At 42.0% G+C, this 20,979-nt stretch overlaps 1 protein-coding gene across 1 annotated transcript in view; it reads right to left on the bottom strand.

The window, feature by feature from the left end:
* Positions 1–20,979, bottom strand: part of VPS37A (VPS37A subunit of ESCRT-I) — a 55,264-nt gene that overhangs the window by 16,511 nt on the left and 17,774 nt on the right. The window contains exons 2-3 of the mRNA XM_063458061.1: positions 5,380–5,454; positions 3,564–3,678 (exon numbers count right to left, since the gene is read on the bottom strand). Of these exons, the coding sequence (XP_063314131.1) occupies positions 3,564–3,678; positions 5,380–5,454 (190 nt within the window). The remainder of the gene's footprint in view (positions 1–3,563; positions 3,679–5,379; positions 5,455–20,979) is intronic.

Raw genomic sequence — 20,979 nt, 5'->3', positions numbered from 1 at the left:
CGGAGGATAAGATTTGATTAAGGGGATTTGTAAAAAAAAAAATTCCTGTCTTCTGCTCGAGGAGTTCCTTGATTGAAAAGGGGATGATAGGAAGGAGGCCGGAAAAGAAGAGGAGGGGAAAGGCGGAAGTATCGCAAGATACTGAAGACTTAGGGAATTGGCTTAGGGCTTTTGTATCCTAGAAGAGTAATCGGGGTAAGGTGCAGGAATGATGGTGCAGGAAATGCGCTCTTTCCGGGGGCTGCCGGCGCGCCCCCAGGAGGTGTGGTGCTGGCTGGACAGAAGAAAGGTCTATGCAACTGGGGACCGTCGGGTAGGCTTGGATACGGGTATTCCGCAGGCGGTGGGAGTCACGGTGTCAAATGACGCGTCAAGAAAGGAAAACCTAAGGCAGGAGGTGTACTCCGCGTTTGCGGCTCGGAGCGGTACCGGTAACGATCAGTGCATTTCTGCCGTGGCTAAGGCTGTAAGCCTCCCATGAAGGAGCTAGTTTTATGGCTGGGATTGCTGGGGGGGTTTTCGCTATTCCATTCAAAGTCGAGTGGTCACGCGAGGAAGCCCAATTGGGGGGATGGCGGATCCTTTACATCCCCGCCATTAGCGGATCTGTGGGTGTCTCCGTGGAGGGTGGTCCCCTAGAAAGGGGCAGGCAAATTCCGTCTGATACAAAACTTATTGCACCCGAAAGGGGCATCGGTAAATGAGGTCATCGACGCGGACCTGTTCTGTATCTTTGGCATCATTGTCTGGTAAAGGAGGTTTGGTAAAGCTATATTCCTTGCCGGGGTTAGGGGTACGCCCGGCGTCAAGCGCATCATGCTACTTGGAGCTTCTGCCGGACATCCCGGGTGGCTTACTGGTAAAAGGGGACAGATCGGCGCTTTAATGATTCAATTCCCGCAGGGGTTTGACAATGTTGGGTTTGGATCCCGGGCACTTTGGGGCCCATTCTTCCCGGATAATGGCGGCGACAGAGGCGTCCCGTTTGGTTTTAAGTGAGGACCTGGGGAAACGTTTAGGCAGGTGGTAGTCAGTACGGTTTAAGTCCTGTTTACGGACGGTCTATTTGGTTTAATGGCTATGGACGTATGGGTTTGTGTTTGGGGCTATGCCTTGTTGCTAATTACTTTCGTTTCAGGTGTGGTGACATGGTTGGTGGGCCACTCTTACATCTAAGGGGCGCAGAAGGGAGCCGCGGTTCAGGTCAAGCGCAACTGGGCTGTCCTTTGGAATTGGTGGAGCTGGAGTGGTTTTGGTTTTCGGGGTTTTGGTGGCTAGGCATTAGTGGAGAAAATTTTCCAAAAGGTAACAAGGGGTACGAAGAAAATGAAAAGAATTAACCTAGGGCCAAAATTTAGATATCACAAGGTAGAGGGCACAAAAAAGGGGGGTAACCCCTAAATGGTGAATATCATAGAGAATAAACAAAAAAAGAAAAAAATGCCATTCTACCTGTGTATGATTTACTGAGAAGATTATAGGCTTAAAAAGTACTTTTAATAAATAAATCTAAAATAAAAATATATTAAAGAAAAATCATATGAACAACAGGAGTGGGTGGAGACTATACAGTGAGTAAATCTCTGACTACTTATACAAGCTGTAAAAGTGTATACACTAACACTAATGCTGAAGCAATACTGTTTTGCTACAATATAACATCAGTGTATTCCCAAGTAATAGAAGTGATACTATATTATATATCACTAACAGCTGTAACAAGAGGGGGGAGATAAGACGACTGCTAAACTATTGACAGCACGTCAATAGTTAAAAGATTTATGGATAAGTAAATCCCTACATGATAGTACAACTAACGACATGGGTTAGCTCCACATACAATAATTGATAATGTTCTATGGTGCTTAACCTCAGAAAGATCCAAGATAATGGTTCAGCTAAGACAGATTTCTGTGATATATAATATAGTATCACTTCTATTACTTATTTATTAAAAGTTACTCTTTAAGCCTATAATCTTCTCAGTAAATCATACACAGGTAGAATGGCATTTTTTTCTTTATTCTCTGTAACAAGGGGTACTGTCCAGGACATTCTGGTAATCCGCGAGGGCGGGAAGGATATCGGCATAGTCCCGGAAAAGGAATTGATCAGGTGGAGTCAGAGGTAGGTGGACCGGCTATAGGAGCTGGCCACAGGTGTGGTGGTGGTGCGGTCCGAGATGGTTCCTCGGTTACATTGGAGACATACTAGGTACCCGGCCGCGGTGGCTCGGTGTCGAGGACGAATTAATAAAAAATTGATGGCGGTATTTATCAGATGTGGGGGCGGTGTAACAGTGAGACACAACAAACTGGGAGGCAAGCTCCTTGGGTACTCCCAGGGGGGATGGGGTATGTTTTCGGATGTAAGGTGTGATCTGTTTAAATTGGGCCTTCAGGAAGGCATTCAACAGGCCTTATTCTGGTGTGGTGCGGGTCGCTCAGGAGCTTTAGGTGTCAAGTCCTGAGCTTTGGCGGGGAATGGCCTGGTTAAATCGGAGGCTAGATGGAGGAGAAAGTGGGCATCCTGAGGTTTAGTGTGGATTGGGCAGTGTTGCACGTGGTTGGTAGGTTCGAGACCGTCGGTGGTGTCTTGGTACACCCTACACTGGAACTGGTGGGTAGCGGTGTCTTGGTACACCCCTACAATGGATATGGTGGGTAGCGGTGTCTCGGTACACCCCTACAATTTAACCTGGTGGAAATGTGGTCATATTGGGCGGCCAGTTTCTGTATTAACATGTTATTTAGATTGTTATCTATTGTTATTATTGTGGGGTCATTGCTAGGGGTATGTTATGTATATGGAGGGATGTAAACTTTAATAAGATTTGTTGGCAATTACCCCATTTGTTATTCCTTAATTATTTTATTAATAATTTAATAAAGCTGTGGACTAATTATTTCCAACAGTATACCTGTACTGTGTCCGTGTTTAAATGGGGGTTTGGGTAAGGTTAGCGCATATGCCGGCAAATCTGACTGTGCGCCTGTCAAGTAAGCACAATCAGCACATACTTACCTCTTCTCCACTACAGTGTAAAGGAAATTTAGTTAGGTAGCAATTTAAACTCAGGCACTGAGTACTGCCAACGTAAGGCAAGGGCCCCTGAATAGATAACAAAACTCTCCTCTGCATGTGTGAGTGCAAGGTACACTTTACTTTAAAAAGGATTTGAAAAGAATAGGCAGATCTTAAAGAGGTTAAGGTGCAGAGTACTGCAGTACAGCAAGAAATGTGAGTGCACAAACTGTGTTCCAGATAAAACTGAATAGTAAATGGTCGAGCACACCAATAAACCAAAGTGAACCGTCACTCTGCTAAGTATTTTGGTGACAACATTTCAAACAAAAGATGGTCATTGTAAAGCCAATAACGGACTGGATTGACAAAATAAAAGTGAAACAATAGCGTTTCAAATCGCAATGCAACACGTTTTGAATGATTTATACTTCAGACTATTACATGAATACTTTATAACACCGTTAACAGGATTCACTGGTGTAGTTAAAATCATATGTCGAGTTGCTAGCTTTGAGATATCTTTTCAAATTACTCACATTATTTACTATGGGACACGTGACATTAACACCTTGCTTGTCCACTAAGTGGTGCCTAATAGGAGGATAAACACTGATAAGAGGTTTTTCTTGAGGAAATTGTGGCGGAAGCAAACTGTAAATTAAGAGAAAACAAAAAACAAACAAACAAAAAAAAACACATTAATTGTGGATTAACAGCAGCAAACAAACCCTATTACAACAGGTTGAACTTTATTTTGTCAATGCTTCTATAACAATCAATGTTTCCACTGCATTTACCTTTCTTTTTATATAAACTTAAAATAAACATTTAAATTCTTGTTACATCTACATGTACATGCCTAATTAGATATACAAAAACATATTGAAGCCAAGTTACGCCTTTAAAAACGCACACTCACAAAGTGCATTGTACCCATTGTCCAAAATTAAAACTATGTTCACACACATGTAAAAAATGCACTCGTATTATCTTGGAACAATGTTCCCAGTAGTATACGTGACAACGAGAAACATCAAACGTAGTGTAAAACCTTAAATTACATACAGAGTAAGAAAAAAGGTCAATGACAAACACGGAGCAGAGAAAGCATTGCACAAAACATGTACGCTCAACTGCTAGCAGAGCAGAGAATGTACTGCTTAAAACATGTAAACACAACTACTAGCAGTTCTTTCAGAAGCAAATGATGAAGTACAGACATCAGTTACATGGGAGCATTGTGCAGGTAAGTATTCACAGCATATAAAACTATAAAAAAGAGACTTCCTTAGTTTTGCAACCCCCTCCCGTCACAGGTGCCTAATTCCAGAACCATATTTAAAGGACCACTATAGGCACCCATACCACTTCAGCTCAATCTAGGGTTAACCCTGCCTGCTGTAAACATAGCAGTTTCAGAGAAATAGCTATATTTACATATGGGTTAATCCAGCCTCTAGTGGCTCTCTCACAGATTTCCACAGTGAGAAGACGCCAGCGTCCATAGGAAAGCATTGGGAATTCTTTCCTATGGACTGACTGAATGCGCGCGTGGCTCTTGCCGTACATGCGCATTCAGCCGATGACGTCGGAAGGAGGAGGAGAGTCCCCAGCTTCCTCCCCCTTCAGCCTGGCGGGAGGGGGGGACCTATTAACACTATAGTTCCAGGAAAACGAGTTTGTTTTCCTGGCAATATAGTGGTCCTTTAACCCCAAGGACACAACTTCTGGAATAAAAGGGAATCACGACAGAATATTTCCATCATGTGTCCTTAAGGGGTTAACTTGCGCTGCAGAGAGCCCAAGGAGAAATGATTTTCCAAAGCTTAAGCTTGGAGAATATTGAATTCATCCACAAACTTTCCTGCAAGGTAAAGCAAGCTATTAACAGAGCAGGATTTGCAATAAAGAAAGTGTAAACAGGAAGTGTTTATGAAAGCTGTACAAGTCACATGCAGGGAGGTGCCTATGTAAACAAAGTGATTTAACACCTAATTGACCAGTGAGACTGTAGAGACATGTTAGGTTATATACACCAAAAAACTTCATCAAGCTAAAGTTGTTTTGGTGCCTATAGTATCACTTTATGTTTATACACTTTATTTGCCTTTTTCATGTATACCAGTGGGAACGCTGTTTCGAGATACTATGAGTGCATTTTTTTCTTTTTTTTAGTTGTGTGAACACTTTCACATAAAGTTGTAAGTGAAAAATAAGCAAGACTGATATTCCAGAATCAGCACATTTCCATTACATTTGGCACAGCTGTAAGGCATGTATTGACCTTTAATTTCTTAAAATTTAGTTTGGCACTATCAGAAGCTAAATGTAAACACAATCTGCACAACTTACATATTTATGTTGATGGTTAGGTTCTTTATAGTGATAGGCAGTCTGTACTCCACATCTTTCTGAATTTCAGCAATGCTGTTAAAAACAAAACACCATAAACACATCAGTGGCTTTATTTACTGAAAGAGATAATTGTACCAAAGGCAAGCTCTCTTACACGGATGATTAAAGAATACATTTAGGAATGATCTAAACGTGCCTCAGGAACATGGACGGTTGTTTGATTTACTACCTTGTCGCTGGGCCTCTGCACTGAAATGGACACTAGGAACCAAAATACCTACATTTTTAATTTTTTGGTACTGTTGCATAGATGCAGACTCGTTTGTCTGACACTGTAAAACGTAATGGGGTTTCTGAAAAATGGCAAAGCTTACACATATTGTCAAAAACATGCTTCTTATGGTTGTCAAGAAGAAACAATAGAGTTGCCTTTTTCCTTAAATGGACACTGTAGGCACTATAACCACGTCAACTCAATAAATTGGTAATAATGTCTGGAGTTCTCTGATGCTATCCTTCCACTCAGTGTGGAAACAGTTTAGCATTAAAAAAAGGGTCCCTTGCCACCCAATGGAGTTATGGCTAAAACAGAGATTACCCACTTCCTCCTAGCCATAACGATTCATGCCAGCATGGGTGAGCTATGGAAGGCAGAAAGCAGTCAGCTGACACACTCATCCCTCACCCAATAACAGCATCTATTGCAACTCAAGCTAATGCTTCCTCACTAGCATAAACAGCAGAGAGGACAAGGGGCTCCAGGAGTGGAGACTCACATACAACATTAAAACACTAAAAAAAAGTTTCATCCTGAATGGAAGGATGGTTTAAGGGGACTCCAGACAGTATAATACCTTCAATTAAAACAATTACAGTGCCCAGAGTGCCCCTTCAAGATCCTTTGATTTCTAAAGGAAATCACACTCAGCATCACCAATAACGACAGGATGCCACTGAATGCAACTAATGCTTCTCAGTCATGCAGAAGCACTGGAATGGCATATTGAAACAAGGGCACAACGCATCCTCAACAAAAAGCATTGAATTAGACTGAGATTATGATTGATCTCACAGAGGGTAGATCGGGCTGCTGAAGACAGAACACTGTCAGTGCTGGATTACAGGTTAGTTTAAAGGAACACAAACATATATTTCTAATCCAATAGTGTAAGAAAAAAAAAAAAAAAAAAAACAACACCATCTAGCCCCCTCACCCACCCCTAGCCCTATATATAGTAAAATTGTACCTTCATTCCAGTCTGCTGCTGCTGGCTCCGTCTCTGGTCTTCCTGCTTGGCTGACATCATCATAAGTGTTGACCACAGCCAATTATAACGCTTTCACGTGGGAAGATTGTCAAGGAGGCAGATCAGGGAAAGAGCCAGCACAGGTCAAACACAGCCCTGGCCAATAACCATCTCCTTGTCGAGATTAATTGAATCAAAGCATCTCTATGAGGAAAGTTGAATGCATCTGCATATGGTGGAGACACTGAATGGCAGTCACATTGTGCAACACTGCCCCAGTAAGCACCTCTAGTAGCCATCTGAGGAGTGGCCAGTGGAGGTATCCCTAGGCTGTAATGTAAACACTGCTTTTTCTCTGATCCCTCCTCCTCCCCCCCCCCCCCCAAAAAAAAAAAAAAACCCAAACAAAACAGTATTTACTGCAAAAAGCGTGAAGGGAATAATTAGAAAAAAACAAAAAACAGAACAAATAAAAAAAGCTGTAGTTCTAGTGACTATAGTGTCCCTATAATTGTTTTTTTTATTTTTTATTTAGGAGAGCTGGTAATCTAAAATTGATAAAGGAACACATCCTAATTCTAATATTATACATATTGTTTTTAAAGAGAAACAAGCATGAAAAATTTACTTTTTTTTTTTTTTTTTTAATTCTTTATTTTGGTGTGCAATAAAAGATAAACAAACAGGCTTGTATTGCCACGACAGCTCTACAAGCTAAATGTATATAAACAATTCCATACAGTGTCATGGCATGAGAAACAAATGCACATTTTTATATGGTGAAGGGATATTCTTCAGTATATACTGTAGTACTATTTGCGTTACAATTATATGCATGCTAAATAAAATAGACTATGTGCTGGAAATGATAGTGAAAGCCGTCAAAATATATATGACCCCGCTAATAATATAACTGCTTATACATGAATTAGTATTCGCTGATCAGAGAGGTTGTATATAGCTAGGTGTGTGTACAGACTAGTGCATTTTGACTTTAGAAAAACATTCAATCTAGAATTAGTTGTGTCGCTTGAAAACTATGTGAAGACCTCATTTCTTGGCTGCCTGAGCTTTGAGAGAGTGATTGCAGGTTATGTGAGGCTTGAACTGTAACATGCGTGGCTACAATAAACATTTACATATCTATTTTTAGATTTACAATAATGTGTAAAAATTTTTAATTTATTTTAAACTTTGCTTTCAATCTGGTTTTGGTTGTATTCCACGTCTATTAATTCAGAGTACTTTGTTTTCAAAATTGGAAACCAGAAGTTTGCCTGCGATTTAGTCCCGTGTTTGCCACTGGTGGGCGCCAGGTCCCTGCAGCCATGCTGGTTGCCGAACTGGACCTTGCATGTGCGGGCAATCAGTCGTCCGTGTTGATCGGTGTCCGTTCGGTGCTCTGCTTACAGGGCTTCAGCGCAGGGACATCTGCTTTCGCTGACGGGACTCGTTCTGCAAGAACGCTTGTGTGAGCCTGCATCTCCGTCTCCTCCGCTCATTCAGGGCCTGTGTGTTCTGTTGGACCGGGTGCGGTAGGTGCCAGTCTGGGGTTTGAGGTTGCCGGTCTGGGAATTGAGACGCTTACCCCTGGTGTCGAGCCAGCCCCTGCCCGCCATCTGCTTGTGGTGAGTTAAGTGAGGAGAGAGCGTCGGTCTTCCACCCAGCCACGTGGTCTCCGCCATTGTAGTTGCGGCCCTTGGGTGATGGTTCGTCCTGGCTTTGTGTGGGGCTATGAGGTGTGGACCGGGATCACCCCCACCGGTCCAGAGGGGGGGGGAAACGGGGCCAGGTCCACCCAGCTTCATACTTCTAGCATGGCCCTATTAGGCAGGGCAGCGGGCGGCGGCCGTCCACCCCGCTCACCGCCAGAGTAGGCCCCATCGTGGGCGGCAAAAATCACCCCCCCCCGAGGGACTAAAACAGTCTCTGCAAGCCTCGCCTCAGTTCGGGTGTGCCTCCCTGCAATGTGCTGAGTCTGTCAGTCGTCAGGTCTTTGCAAAATTCCGATTTTTGTGCCTTAATCGTGGAAAGATTGCAGGAGCCGCTTTCTTGTGCGACTGTTCAGCTCGGCGGCCTGGCCCCGCCCCCGAAAAATTTACTTTTGATACATTGTAGCATATATCGAAATATGCATCTTTGTAAAGTTGTTATGGCTGTAATTTGTTAGCCTAAACTATATCTTTTTTTTTGTTTACATTTCCTATTCAAGCCTTCTGCATGACTTCTGTATTTCAATCTCATGTAATCTGGGTGACAGTAACTGGCTCAGAGTGCTGGGTTAGCCCAGCACTCCCAGCCAATCAATGGACAAAATTGACAGTCATAATGACGAAGTGAAAAGTTACATTGTTAATGCAGCAGAGAAGCGGGCAGTCTCTGGGTTTTGGAGAAGAGCCCTATTTTCTATTTTTATCTTTTAACAGTTTGACATTAAACTAGGGGATGGCACCAGAACTGCTGCACTTAACTGTAGTGGTTATGTTGCTTACAATGCCCCTTTACCACCCAGATTAAAGATTACCAATACAGATAGATTGTAAACTCGTTTGAACAGGGCTGTCGTCACCTCCTCTTGGTTAATTTTTGTATGTCAATTGCATGTTCTCAAATATCCCTATTCTATAATTGTATAGTGTTGTGGAACATGTTGGCGCTATATAAATAATAATAATAATAATAATAATACTACAACACATTGTAACCGGTAAACCTAGAGGTATGCATTCAGCCATAAGGCATAGCGTGAGACACCAGAAAACAGTATCATGGCTGTTTGTGAGGGATTATGGGGCAACATGCTGTACAAACCAAGACGAGCATTTCAAGTAAGTACATAATCAGCTATTTACACAATCTATAGATGAAAAAGTAAGTATTACATAAGTATAGTAGGAGATCCCTTTAATGAAACACCTTCAAACTCTTTATGTGCACATTATAAAGATTTTATCTTTATTAAAAGAAAATTGTTTAGGTGACAGGTCTGCTTCCAAAACCATTGGAGATCGACAGTACCCATGGCTCGAGTCAACATAGCAAAATTAATATAAATACCAAAGTAATGAAATACTCTAAAGTTGCAAAAAACTAAATATAAATAAAGAAATAAAATATTGTAGTATTTACAGAACGGACACAAGAGTGACAAAAAACTACTTATGAGTGAGTAATGTCTGGGGAAAACATGAAACAATTAGATAGACTTGAAAAACAGGATCAGTTTTGTCATTTGTAATGGGGAAGGGATGGGCTTGGACGTTTACAAATATCACGAATTCAGAGTAAAACAGTAAAGCAAAGCTATGACAATGGTTGAAACTGTAAAGAACAACTACCATCCATGGGCTCCTGTACTGTATTTAGGATTGAAGTTAATTCTACACACTAAGAAAAAGCAGTGCCCTGCAGAGCGTAGAAGGCATAAACTGAAGAACAGAAATCCATTTAATCACTATCAAGCTATTTGCCAGAAAGAGCCAACCAGAAACCATTTTTTCCATTTTGTGTTCTGAAACAATGTGTGAATATATTTTTCATTTCAGTATGCACATATAAGAAAGTCTGGCCTAAACACAAGAGAGATGGTCTCATTAAACACAGATAGACCATCTCTCAGTGTTTTGTGCCTTGACACATGCTAATACATTCATACTCCTAGAGCTGCTTCTGTGAGTAAAATATATAACAGTGCCGAATTTAGAGAGCTAGTCTCTCCGTATTCAGCTCCCAAATGCTCTCAGAGCAGCCTCCACGACATTAAGGTGCAAATTGTAAACTAAATAAATTTACTGTAAACTAATTTAATATACAATAGTGTATATAATGGGTATTTGGGGGTATGGGGAGCATATGTATGAAATCCTGGATACAAGATTCATGTAATGAGGAGGTTTAGCAAGGAAATCCCATAAGCAATTTCATTCACTCCTTCACATAGAAAATGCTACAATCAACACAGCTGCATTTATCATATGACACCCCTTTGCCAAGAAGAAATTATGTATATCCAGGTTAATGTGGTGGATCTGGCAACTATAACATGGTTATTCAGTAAAATGAAAACTAAAGGTGAATTTCAAATGTAAGGCCAGAGAAGCCAAACTGGAAGTATAGTTGACATTAGAGATGTTGTTCCATTTTGGCTACTTGTACCTTGCATTTTAAATCCACATAAAGCAGCACTGTCATGCCCCCCTCCTAGAAAAAAGATTACTTCATAAATACAGAATATTTATGAAATACTCAATTCAATCAAGATATACAGAGGCAAAGTAGGGGACTTTCTTAGACTCAGTAATCCCGATAACTGTTCCCAGTGACGGCCGCAGCGAATTGGCTGTGTCTATAAAGGATCCCGCAAGAGTACAGCAGTGATGTCTGAGCAGACAGAACAAGATGGCCGCACCCGCGAGGGACAGTCAGGTAAGTAAATCTCACCCTTAGCAGCCCTTCCCCAGTCACTGGACCCCAATCGGCAATGTCACAGTTGAGAGTCTTTGCAAATTTGGCAAAGTCCCCAGACGCTGCCAGTGCAAATATTAGTTCTCACTATAGGAAATAACCCTGATAATGTAAGGCACGGCACCTACGGACATAACTTGTGGAAATAGGACTTGTAGTCTTCATTATGCTGCATATAGAGGCAAGCTAGAAAGGGTCTGTATGGTATTGGCACACTGAGTTTAATGATCTAAAACCAGAAAGCCTAACTGGTCAAGTTAGACAAAAAAGACTGAAGAAGGCAAAGAATGCACTGGTTCACCAGCTACTAATGTGCCACAATAACATAGTTAGCAGTTGGGGCTTATTATCAGAGGACAATTGTGGTAGCTGTTCTCAAAGTGGAGCAATCACCATGGAAGCAATGCATGGTTTTCTGAATATTTCATCAATCAGTCCTGTAAAGAAATAAAAACACAGTTTTGCCAAGTAATATAATTTGTTCTATAGCAAAATCGTAATTCTGCTTTAGGTGATTCGTCAGTCATGAATACGGCGCTCTTAGGCATTTATGTACTAATTGATGACGCACTTGATCTTTTGAATGTTACACAAGCTGCACCAGAAAAAAAAAGTGAATTGTCAGCACTCCCAGAACATGCATTTTTAAGTAGTGGTACTGCCGTAATGACCAATTTATATACAAAATGCAGTTAAAGGAACAGTGCACACAAAATCGAAAATACAGTTTTAAATTATACTAGGCAACTTAAAATCCCCTATCTTGGCACACAAATGGGGATTCAGTTACACCATATGGCCATATTGTGTTAAGCCCACCATACGTCACAGTACCCTAATATCCACAAGCTGCACCAGACCATTTCAGAAGGAAGCCAGAGAAGCACAAAAAGTGAAGAAAAATATAAATATGCAAATACCCACAAAACAATGTTTTTTTCAATTAAATGTGAGAAACCGGACAACGATTTTATGCTAAAATAGCCTACTCAAGAAGAATCTAAAAATCCGCACAGGTTACCACTAACCCACAACTCATTGATTAGTTAAGTTGTGCGAGTTTGAGGCAGTTCCTTCACTCGTGCGACAGCATGTATTAAAAGAAGCACTTCAATTGGTTCTGGTGCCAGAGTTGTATTCCTGACACTATAGTCCTGAAATGGCTGTTTAGTTGATCGGTTCCTCGCAGTAAAAAGATGATTTTTCCATGGCTGATATCACCAATGAAAAGGGGTGGGTGGGTGTGTGTGTTCATGTCTGTAGTTTGTGTGCGGGTAAGACTAGAGACTGTCTAGTGTGTGTGACAGGACCAGTGGCTGTAGTGTCTGTCTGGGCAAATGGAGTCTGTAATGCCTGAGGGAGCGAATAGTGTCCATAATGTGTGTGTGTTTGGGAATAGAAGTTGTAGTGTGTATGGGGAGCAAATAGTGTCCATAGTTCGTGCGTGTTTGGGAATAGGGATTGTAGTGTGTGGGCAGCAAACAGTAGCAGTGGTGATGTAGAATTATTAAAAATCTTTATTGAACTTGTATTGAATTATTGTACTAACTCCATTTTAACTGCATACTGTGAATCCTCCATTTTGTCCTCCTAACCTGACTTCTTCAATCCTCCATTTTGTCCTCATAACCTAACTTGTTCATTTTAAAACTACATTACATGACAGAATTTCCCAGCACATCTAATACAATAGACAAAGACTGTATTCTCTATAAAGACATGATTAACTCAGGAACTGCTGACTTTACTGACTTTCCCCTAACTTGCAACATAGTATAATTTGAAGGCCACGAGAACACAGTAGTAATGAAATGTTCTATTCATAAGAGACCTTGCACCTGGACATGAGGCCCGATATCACTGACTGTGTAAAATGACGCTCAAGCCCCCCTTTCCACCGAGTAAACCTCATGCTGGGAAAGATGGCGCCTGAGCCTTCTGTCCACACCCTTGTCCAGAACAATACCACCTCCCGGTGGGAGGACACCTAGCTGGTCACTCAAATCCCTGAGCCAATTAATAATATTGATGGGTGGACACTGATATAGTCACATAACGTTTAATCCAATTAATGATGTTTATTTGTTATTATCTGATATTCAATGATGATGTCATTTTGCTTTTAAAAAGATCTACACAACTGTTTTCCAACCAGATTGTATTAAATTTTCTGAAGTGCTTTTAACCTGAACTCCATGTGTCAGTGTGAGCTTACTTCTGCGTATACGCAATTTAATCATCTCAGATTTGGACAGGAACAGATAGACATTTAAACATATTTGTTTATTTCTAAATTAATCCACATCAATTTGGCGCATCCAACGTGGGGCATCGGGCTATGTCTGGCCGGTGAGCCGTCCTAAGGAAGATGCTGTTGGACGGGGGAATCCTGGGGGTAGGAAGGGAGACTGATCACCTCCAAGTACACGGTAGAGACTTCTGCAGAGCCACCGGTATGTTCCGGCCCCTTTGATTGACCCGTCCACGTGTCTGTGACTGCTTCCCGGGAGGACATCAAAGACAGGTAATATCTTGCCCGGTGTCTCGTTACTCACTTGTTTACCTGCAATTTTAGTCTATCTGTTGCCTGGGTGTGTTTGAATTGTGTTTGAATTGTTTGCCTGTTTCCCCATTTTGAGATAAAGGGGGGGTGGACCTGCAGGGGATTTGCCTGGGGTTCTGTCTTGCTTGTTTTCCCCTTTTTGGGATAAAGGGGGGTGGACCTGAGGGGATTTGCCTGGGTCTTCAGTGTGTCTGTCTATCTGTTTGTATTTTACCCCTTTTGGGATAAAGGGGGGTGGACCTGTGGATTCGTTCCTGGGGGTCTTCTGTTGCCTGTTTTACCTCTTTTAGGAACCACGGTGCTGTGGTTGTAGGGAAAAAGGGGGGTTGACCTGTGGATGCGTTCCTGGGGGTCTTCTTTGCCTGTTTACCTCTTTTAGGAGCCTCGTGGCTGTGGCTGTAAGGAAAAAGGGGATTGTTGGAACTGTGGATTTTGTGTAGACTCATAATTTCCTGTGATCCTTCTTGTGACACTTTGAGAGCCCAGCTAGCCTCATTGTGCACGTGGTAACCCACAGTTTCGAGTACTGGGGCTAGTGGAATTCCAAGTTTGGTAACCATTGCCCCGAGTGCTGAGGCTGGGGGGTATTCCAGTTTTGGTAAACCTCAGCTTCGGCTGGGGGGATTCCAGTTTTCTTTTGGTAACCACAACCCTGAGCGCTGGGGCTGGTGGAATTCCAGTTTTCTGTTTATTTGTGGTAGGGGACTTAGTCTTGTGGCAGGGGACTCTGTTTCCTGGGGGGATTCAAGTAGGCATTGCTTGTTTTCCGCATCACGTGGTAGTGAGACTTATAAGTGGGTTTTATAGGGGCACTACGGGAGTGAGGATAGAGGTGGCCACATTCTTGTGGACTGCTGTGCAGAGGGAGGCTGACGGAACTCGGACCGGTGTCAGTTGTTTTCCGTGGCCGCTGGTAGTGAGACTTATGAAAGTCATTCTCCGAGCGGGGACACTACGAGGTTGAGGGAGGTGACTTTGGAGTAAGCACACGAGTAAAGGAAAGGGATTACTGTTGATTTCATTTGAACTGTGATGCATGCACTGTATTTCAACTGTATTGTTGTCTTGTCTGTTTAATTAGGAGTCTCATGAACTCCTGTGTCTGTCCCTAAGGATTTTTCCTTACTCTTTACCTTTTCTATACTTCCTATATTATTATTCTATCCTCTCCTATTTCTATTGTGAGAGAAGTGATTGGTCACACACTTCTCACCTCCAATTAGTGACTAGTCTACGTTTTGGGAAGACGCACTGGGGGGGGGACCCACCCCTCTCGAGTGTCAGTCCACCATTGTAGACACTGTTTAAAACCTTTTCCCCCTATATCTGGGACGCCTGTATAGGAGGGGAATGGAACAGGGTTAGAAAAGCCCAATAAGGGCTGGCTAGCGCGTGTGATCTAGTTGAAGATAGAGATTGCTAAAGTGTGTAAAATTGCTGTGCCTTCATGTGGTAGATTACTGACAGAGAAGAAAGCAAGCTTACTGGTACAGAGTAACAATGCTATTCAGCAGGAAGGTAGGGTTGAGGAAGAACTAGATCACAAAGGGTTAAGAATGTATGTATATTATAATAATTGTTTTTGTATTTTGTGTTAGCCATTACCCTGGTAGAGGGTGGGGGTTTTGTATTGAGTTTCACTGAAGAGTATTAAATGTTGTGTTTTTGTGTCTCTTTGCTTGCAATAATTGTAACGTAACTGTCCTTCCAGCGCTGACATGGTTAAAAAAACTTCATGCTGGCTCTCTCTCCTCACCCCTCCCTCCTTGCCTTCTGTGAGAGGCTAGGGGGGAGAGGGAGGGGTGACATTCCTGGTTTTTCAGTTCTGCGTTCAGTAAAATTATTCAGAGGCTGCTGTTAAGACTTAACAATGGAATTTTTTGCTAGAAAATATTCTAATTGTGTAGTTTGTTATTTTAATTGAAGTTGATAGGATCGTGTTGGAGTACAGCTCAGTGTTTATTACGAAGGTTAGGAAAGTGAATCTGATGCAGGGATAGAGAATTATTTGGACGAGTTAAAAATGTAAAGGCAAGTGTGATTTGTTGCAATACTATGCAATGTGGATAGAGGGAATATGCAAAGTTGTTACGTTAGATTATAAAAAAAAAAAAAAAAAAAATTGGTAACATGATGGAAGAGGGGTTATCTTAAAGAATATTTACTAAAAGAAAGTTCTAATAAACCAAGATTTCTTGAACAAATGGTAATACAATTAGGGATTGGTTTCAAAATGTTTTTACTGGATAATGTTTGCCTCCAGATTAAAAGACTGACTAACATAATTTTTGTTGTAAGCCCAGATATTTTATTATTGCATATGCATAGGAATTGAGACTTTGGGCATTATAGTATATTAATTCTAGATCTGTTACTAGCAGCAAGTGCTTAGCCTTATGCCTATCCCACGCATGCTTAAACACTTCTACTGAGTTAACCTCTACCACTACAGTTGGAAGGCTATTCCATGTATCCACTACCCTCTCAGTAATGTAATGCTTCCTGATATCATTTTTAAACCTTTGTCCCTCTATTTTTGAGACTATGCCCTCTTGTTATGGTAGTTTTCCTTCTTTTAAATATAGTCTCCACTTTTACTGTGTTGTTTCCCTTTATGTATTTAAAATGCTTTTATCATCTTTTCACCAAGCTATACCTGTCAAGATCCTTTCACCTTTCCTGGTGAATTTTACCCTGCAATCCATGAACCAGTTTAATAGCCCTTCTTTGAACTCTCTCTAAGGTATCCATATCCTTCTGAAGATATGGTCTCCAGTACTGTATCCAGTACTCTGCACTTCCCTCTTCCTACTGCTAATACCTCTCCCTATGCAACCAAGCATTCTGCTAGCATTCCCTGCTGCTCTATTACATTGTACATTGTCATTAACAGCCAGAAACTGGAGAACAAGAAATGTGAATTAATGTATAGCCATTTATAAGCTTAACAAAATCTCCATTATCTTTTCCATTTATTTTGCAGAAGGCAATGTTATTTGTCTATTTTGTATGTTTTAAAAATACATTATCAGTGAAGAGTAGAATAAATTTTATCCCATTTACGAGACATAAAATTGTGATAACGTATATTTGTGATATAGGTGGGAATTACATTTTGAGATGTTAGATATAAATTATTAAATTAAGAACGAGAGTTAGGGATAGCGTCTGTCTCCGCGGGCACAAGGCCCCGTGTGGAGAAGTGGTGGGCAAGCCATCATGGGCCACCCATGGGAGTGAAACGTTCGAGGCTTGTGGAGACAAGATGAGCATGTTAGCCTTTTATTATTTTTCTCTAGGGAAAGCTTAGGGCCAGTTAATAGTTGTTGTACATGGGCTATTTGCAGCCTCCATTGCATTTCTACCTAGTCTTGATTTCTGATGTATCCTCCATTGCTACATCACCTGTCTGCTCCCTTACCTGCCCACCCCCGCTTATTCCTCCCACCGATCCCTCCCCTTCATCTACAGTCCCCCACTTTCCCCTACTGCCCCTCCCTCTACTCCACCTTCTCCTCCTCCTACTCCTTCTTCCTGCTCTTACTCCTCCCTCCTCTTCCTACTCCTCCCTCTACTCCACTTTCTCCTCCTACTCCTTCCTCTACTCCACCTTCTCCTCCTCCTACTCCTTCTTCCTGCTCTTACTCCTCCCTCCTCTTCCTACTCCTCCCTCTACTCCACTTTCTCCTCCTACTCCTTCCTCTACTCCACCTTCTCCTCCTCCTACTCCTTCTTCCTGCTCTTACTCCTCCCTCCTCTTCCTACTCCTCCCTCTACTCCGCTTTCTCCTCCTACTCCTTCCTCTACTCCACCTTCTCCTCCTCCTACTCCTTCTTCCTGCTCTTACTCCTCCCTCCTCTTCCTACTCCTCCCTCTACTCCACTTTCTCCTCCTACTCCTTCCTCTACTCCACCTTCTCCTCCTCCTACTCCTTCTTCCTGCTCTTACTCCTCCCTCTACTCCACTTTCTCCTTCTACTCCACCTTCTCCTCTCTCCCCCTACTTCTCCTCTATTCCTCCTTCTCCTCCTCCTACTCCGCCTTCTCCTCCTCCTACTCCACCTTCTTCCCTCTCACTCTATCCACTACTCATTCTTCCATCTCCCCACCACCATATCTATATCCTTTATATGCTTCCTCCCTTCTTATTTCTTACCAATTTCCTCCACTCATAGACAACTCTGCCTCTACCTGACAACATTATATTTTGAAGAAAAGTTGCTCTGGCCACTCTTCCGCCACTTCCCAGGGGGGAATACCACACTGAAAGAACTGTTTTGGGCACTCTCAAGGAAATAGTGCGGCCCTGACCCAGATTCCCATGGAAGTAAGGGAGGTGGCTGTCCCTCATGTTTTTTTCTTCACTAAGTCCCCAGAAATCTCATGAAAGGAACTTGACTCATTAGAACAAAACATGAACATTCAATTTACAAATCTCTACAGAGGGGGGTCAGCAAGAGAACTGTGGATAGAAAAGCAAAGTAGCTTTACCAGATCCTGACTCCACTCTGTTTGCGGATAAAGAGGGAAGGTACCATACTGGATTTGCTGTTGCTACAGAATATCAGGTACGTCAAGCATCTTCACTTTCCTCACTCACATCTGCTCAAGACGCTGAATTGACAGCCTTCTCAGTGGCATACAAAATGCCTGAAGGAAGACATGCCAATACCTACACTGACTCAAGACATGCCCTGGGTGCAGCACATTATTTTGGATCAATCTGGAAGATAAGAAGCACCACTCAGCTGACTAAAAGCTGCCAACCAAGCCACAAGTGCACCAAGGGAAGTGGACAGAATGGTGTCCGCTAAAGAAACTTCTATACTCACCATGTAGATCCTACCTACAGATCTCAAGCTTCTAAAAGAATGACAAAGCAGCTGCTGACCCTGAAGAAATACAAAGCTGGAAAAACAGAAAGGGGCAACCCTTGAAGACGGGCTGTACTCCAACGCTCTTAAGCTCTGTTTACCCAAAAACATGTACTGGGCAGTGAGCCCATGGAACTTTATACCTATCCAAGACCCTCATGAACTCTTTGATCTCTAAAATACCCCTAAGCACCTAGCTAACTCTCAATATCCCTTTCAAGAATCCAGATGACAAAGAGCTACTGGGTCAAATATGCACTAGTTATCATAGACATTTTGTCAGGATGGCCAGAAGCCTAGCCGGTCATCAATGTGACAACCAAGACCATATACCCAATAGTGCATTGTGAAAGTTGCAGAGATCACTCAGTGGATTCATTGTTCCAGATTCAAGACTCTCTCTGCAACATGAGAAGTGACATTTGTTGATTTTGACACACTTTTGACTCTAAAGAAAAAAAATGACTTGTTAAATAAAAAGATACCAGCAAGTAGGTGTTTGATGGCCATAATAATGCCTGACCACCTGCCATCGATGGAAAGCCGAGGACCCCAAAAGGAGACCTCGTGAAGCTGAAGGGATCCAAATGCCAAGCTTCCTCAGGATTATTTGCCCATCCTGAGTTTGTGGTGATATTAATATTGACTAAATGATCCGAGTCCACCTACGCTGATGTAGCGTGGGACAGGTTTAATACTACACCCTAGCCAAGGTTATTATGTCAATACACATAATACATGACAAGGTACTCTTGACACACCACATTCATGCTTCAGAACATAAAAAGGAGCACCCCTCTAAAGGGAAAGTTTGATTGATATATATATATATATATATATTGATGCCATAGGTGTGCCAAGGGGGGTACCAGATGATTTTGCAGTAAAAGGAAAGTTTGAGTCCATTTTCCCAACCGTCACTGCTAATAATAATATTTTGATTTGCATTTATTATACCTATTGCAACCAACAACGTTTACCTGTCACCATGACTACTTGTGCCTATATTCCAGATAACACAAGTCCATATGGTAATGTAAGCTTGTCTATTTATGATGTCCCTCTGAAGAACTAAGAAGACTTTAAGAACCGTTACTTCATAGGGTTTCTGTGCCTTGGGTTAACACGTCTTCCTGATACTAACTTAATAAAGTTTTTATCTCTTAGAATATTAACATTTCATAGGGGGGACTGATGTAGAATTATTAAAAATCTTTATTGAACTTGTATTGAATTATTGTACTAACTCCATTTTAACTGCATACTGTGAATCCTCCATTTTGTCCTCCTAACCTGACTTCTTCAATCCTCCATTTTGTCCTCATAACCTAACTTGTTCATTTTAAAACTACATTACATGACAGAATTTCCCAGCACATCTAATACAATAGACAAAGACTGTATTCTCTATAAAGACATGATTAACTCAGGAACTGCTGACTTTACTGACTTTCCCCTAACTTGCAACATAGTATAATTTGAAGGCCACGAGAACACAGTAGTAATGAAATGTTCTATTCATAAGAGACCTTGCACCTGGACATGAGGCCCGATATCACTGACTGTGTAAAATGACGCTCAAGCCCCCCTTTCCACCGAGTAAACCTCATGCTGGGAAAGATGGCGCCTGAGCCTTCTGTCCACACCCTTGTCCAGAACAATACCACCTCCCGGTGGGAGGACACCTAGCTGGTCACTCAAATCCCTGAGCCAATTAATAATATTGATGGGTGGACACTGATATAGTCACATAACGTTTAATCCAATTAATGATGTTTATTTGTTATTATCTGATATTCAATGATGATGTCATTTTGCTTTTAAAAAGATCTACACAACTGTTTTCCAACCAGATTGTATTAAATTTTCTGAAGTGCTTTTAACCTGAACTCCATGTGTCAGTGTGAGCTTACTTCTGCGTATACGCAATTTAATCATCTCAGATTTGGACAGGAACAGATAGACATTTAAACATATTTGTTTATTTCTAAATTAATCCACATCAGTGGTATGTGGGGAGGAGGGAATAGGGGCTTAGTGTGTATGGGGGGGGGGGGATAAGGGCTGCAGTGTGTGTGTACATGGGAACAAGAGCTATAGAGTGTAAGGGAGGCGAAAAGAGGCTGTAGTATAGGGAGAGTGGATAGGTGTGTTATGGGGTCAGAAAGGAGGGAACGTTTCTAAAGGCACCGTACTTGGTTTGTAGAACACGTCCATGACTCTCTCTTCCTGATGCTCCTTATAGAATCAGAGTGCTGGGCAATAATCCGCAGGAACTCTGATCCACTCCATCAGCTAGGTCCGCACCCTCCAAAGGGCAGACCGCAAACTCAGCCCCCACTCAGCATAAGAATAAGGCAATTCAAAAACATACCCAGCCCAGCATAGAACTCAGAGCTCCATCAGCTGTTCCATGGCCATTTGAAACAGTCTGATTTTTAAACATACCC

This window comes from Pelobates fuscus, chromosome 6 (assembly GCF_036172605.1).
Source record: "Pelobates fuscus isolate aPelFus1 chromosome 6, aPelFus1.pri, whole genome shotgun sequence".
Taxonomy (NCBI): Eukaryota; Metazoa; Chordata; class Amphibia; order Anura; family Pelobatidae; genus Pelobates; species Pelobates fuscus.
The sequence above is the reverse complement of the archived record's forward strand: the minus strand, read 5'-3'. Positions and strand labels throughout refer to the sequence as shown.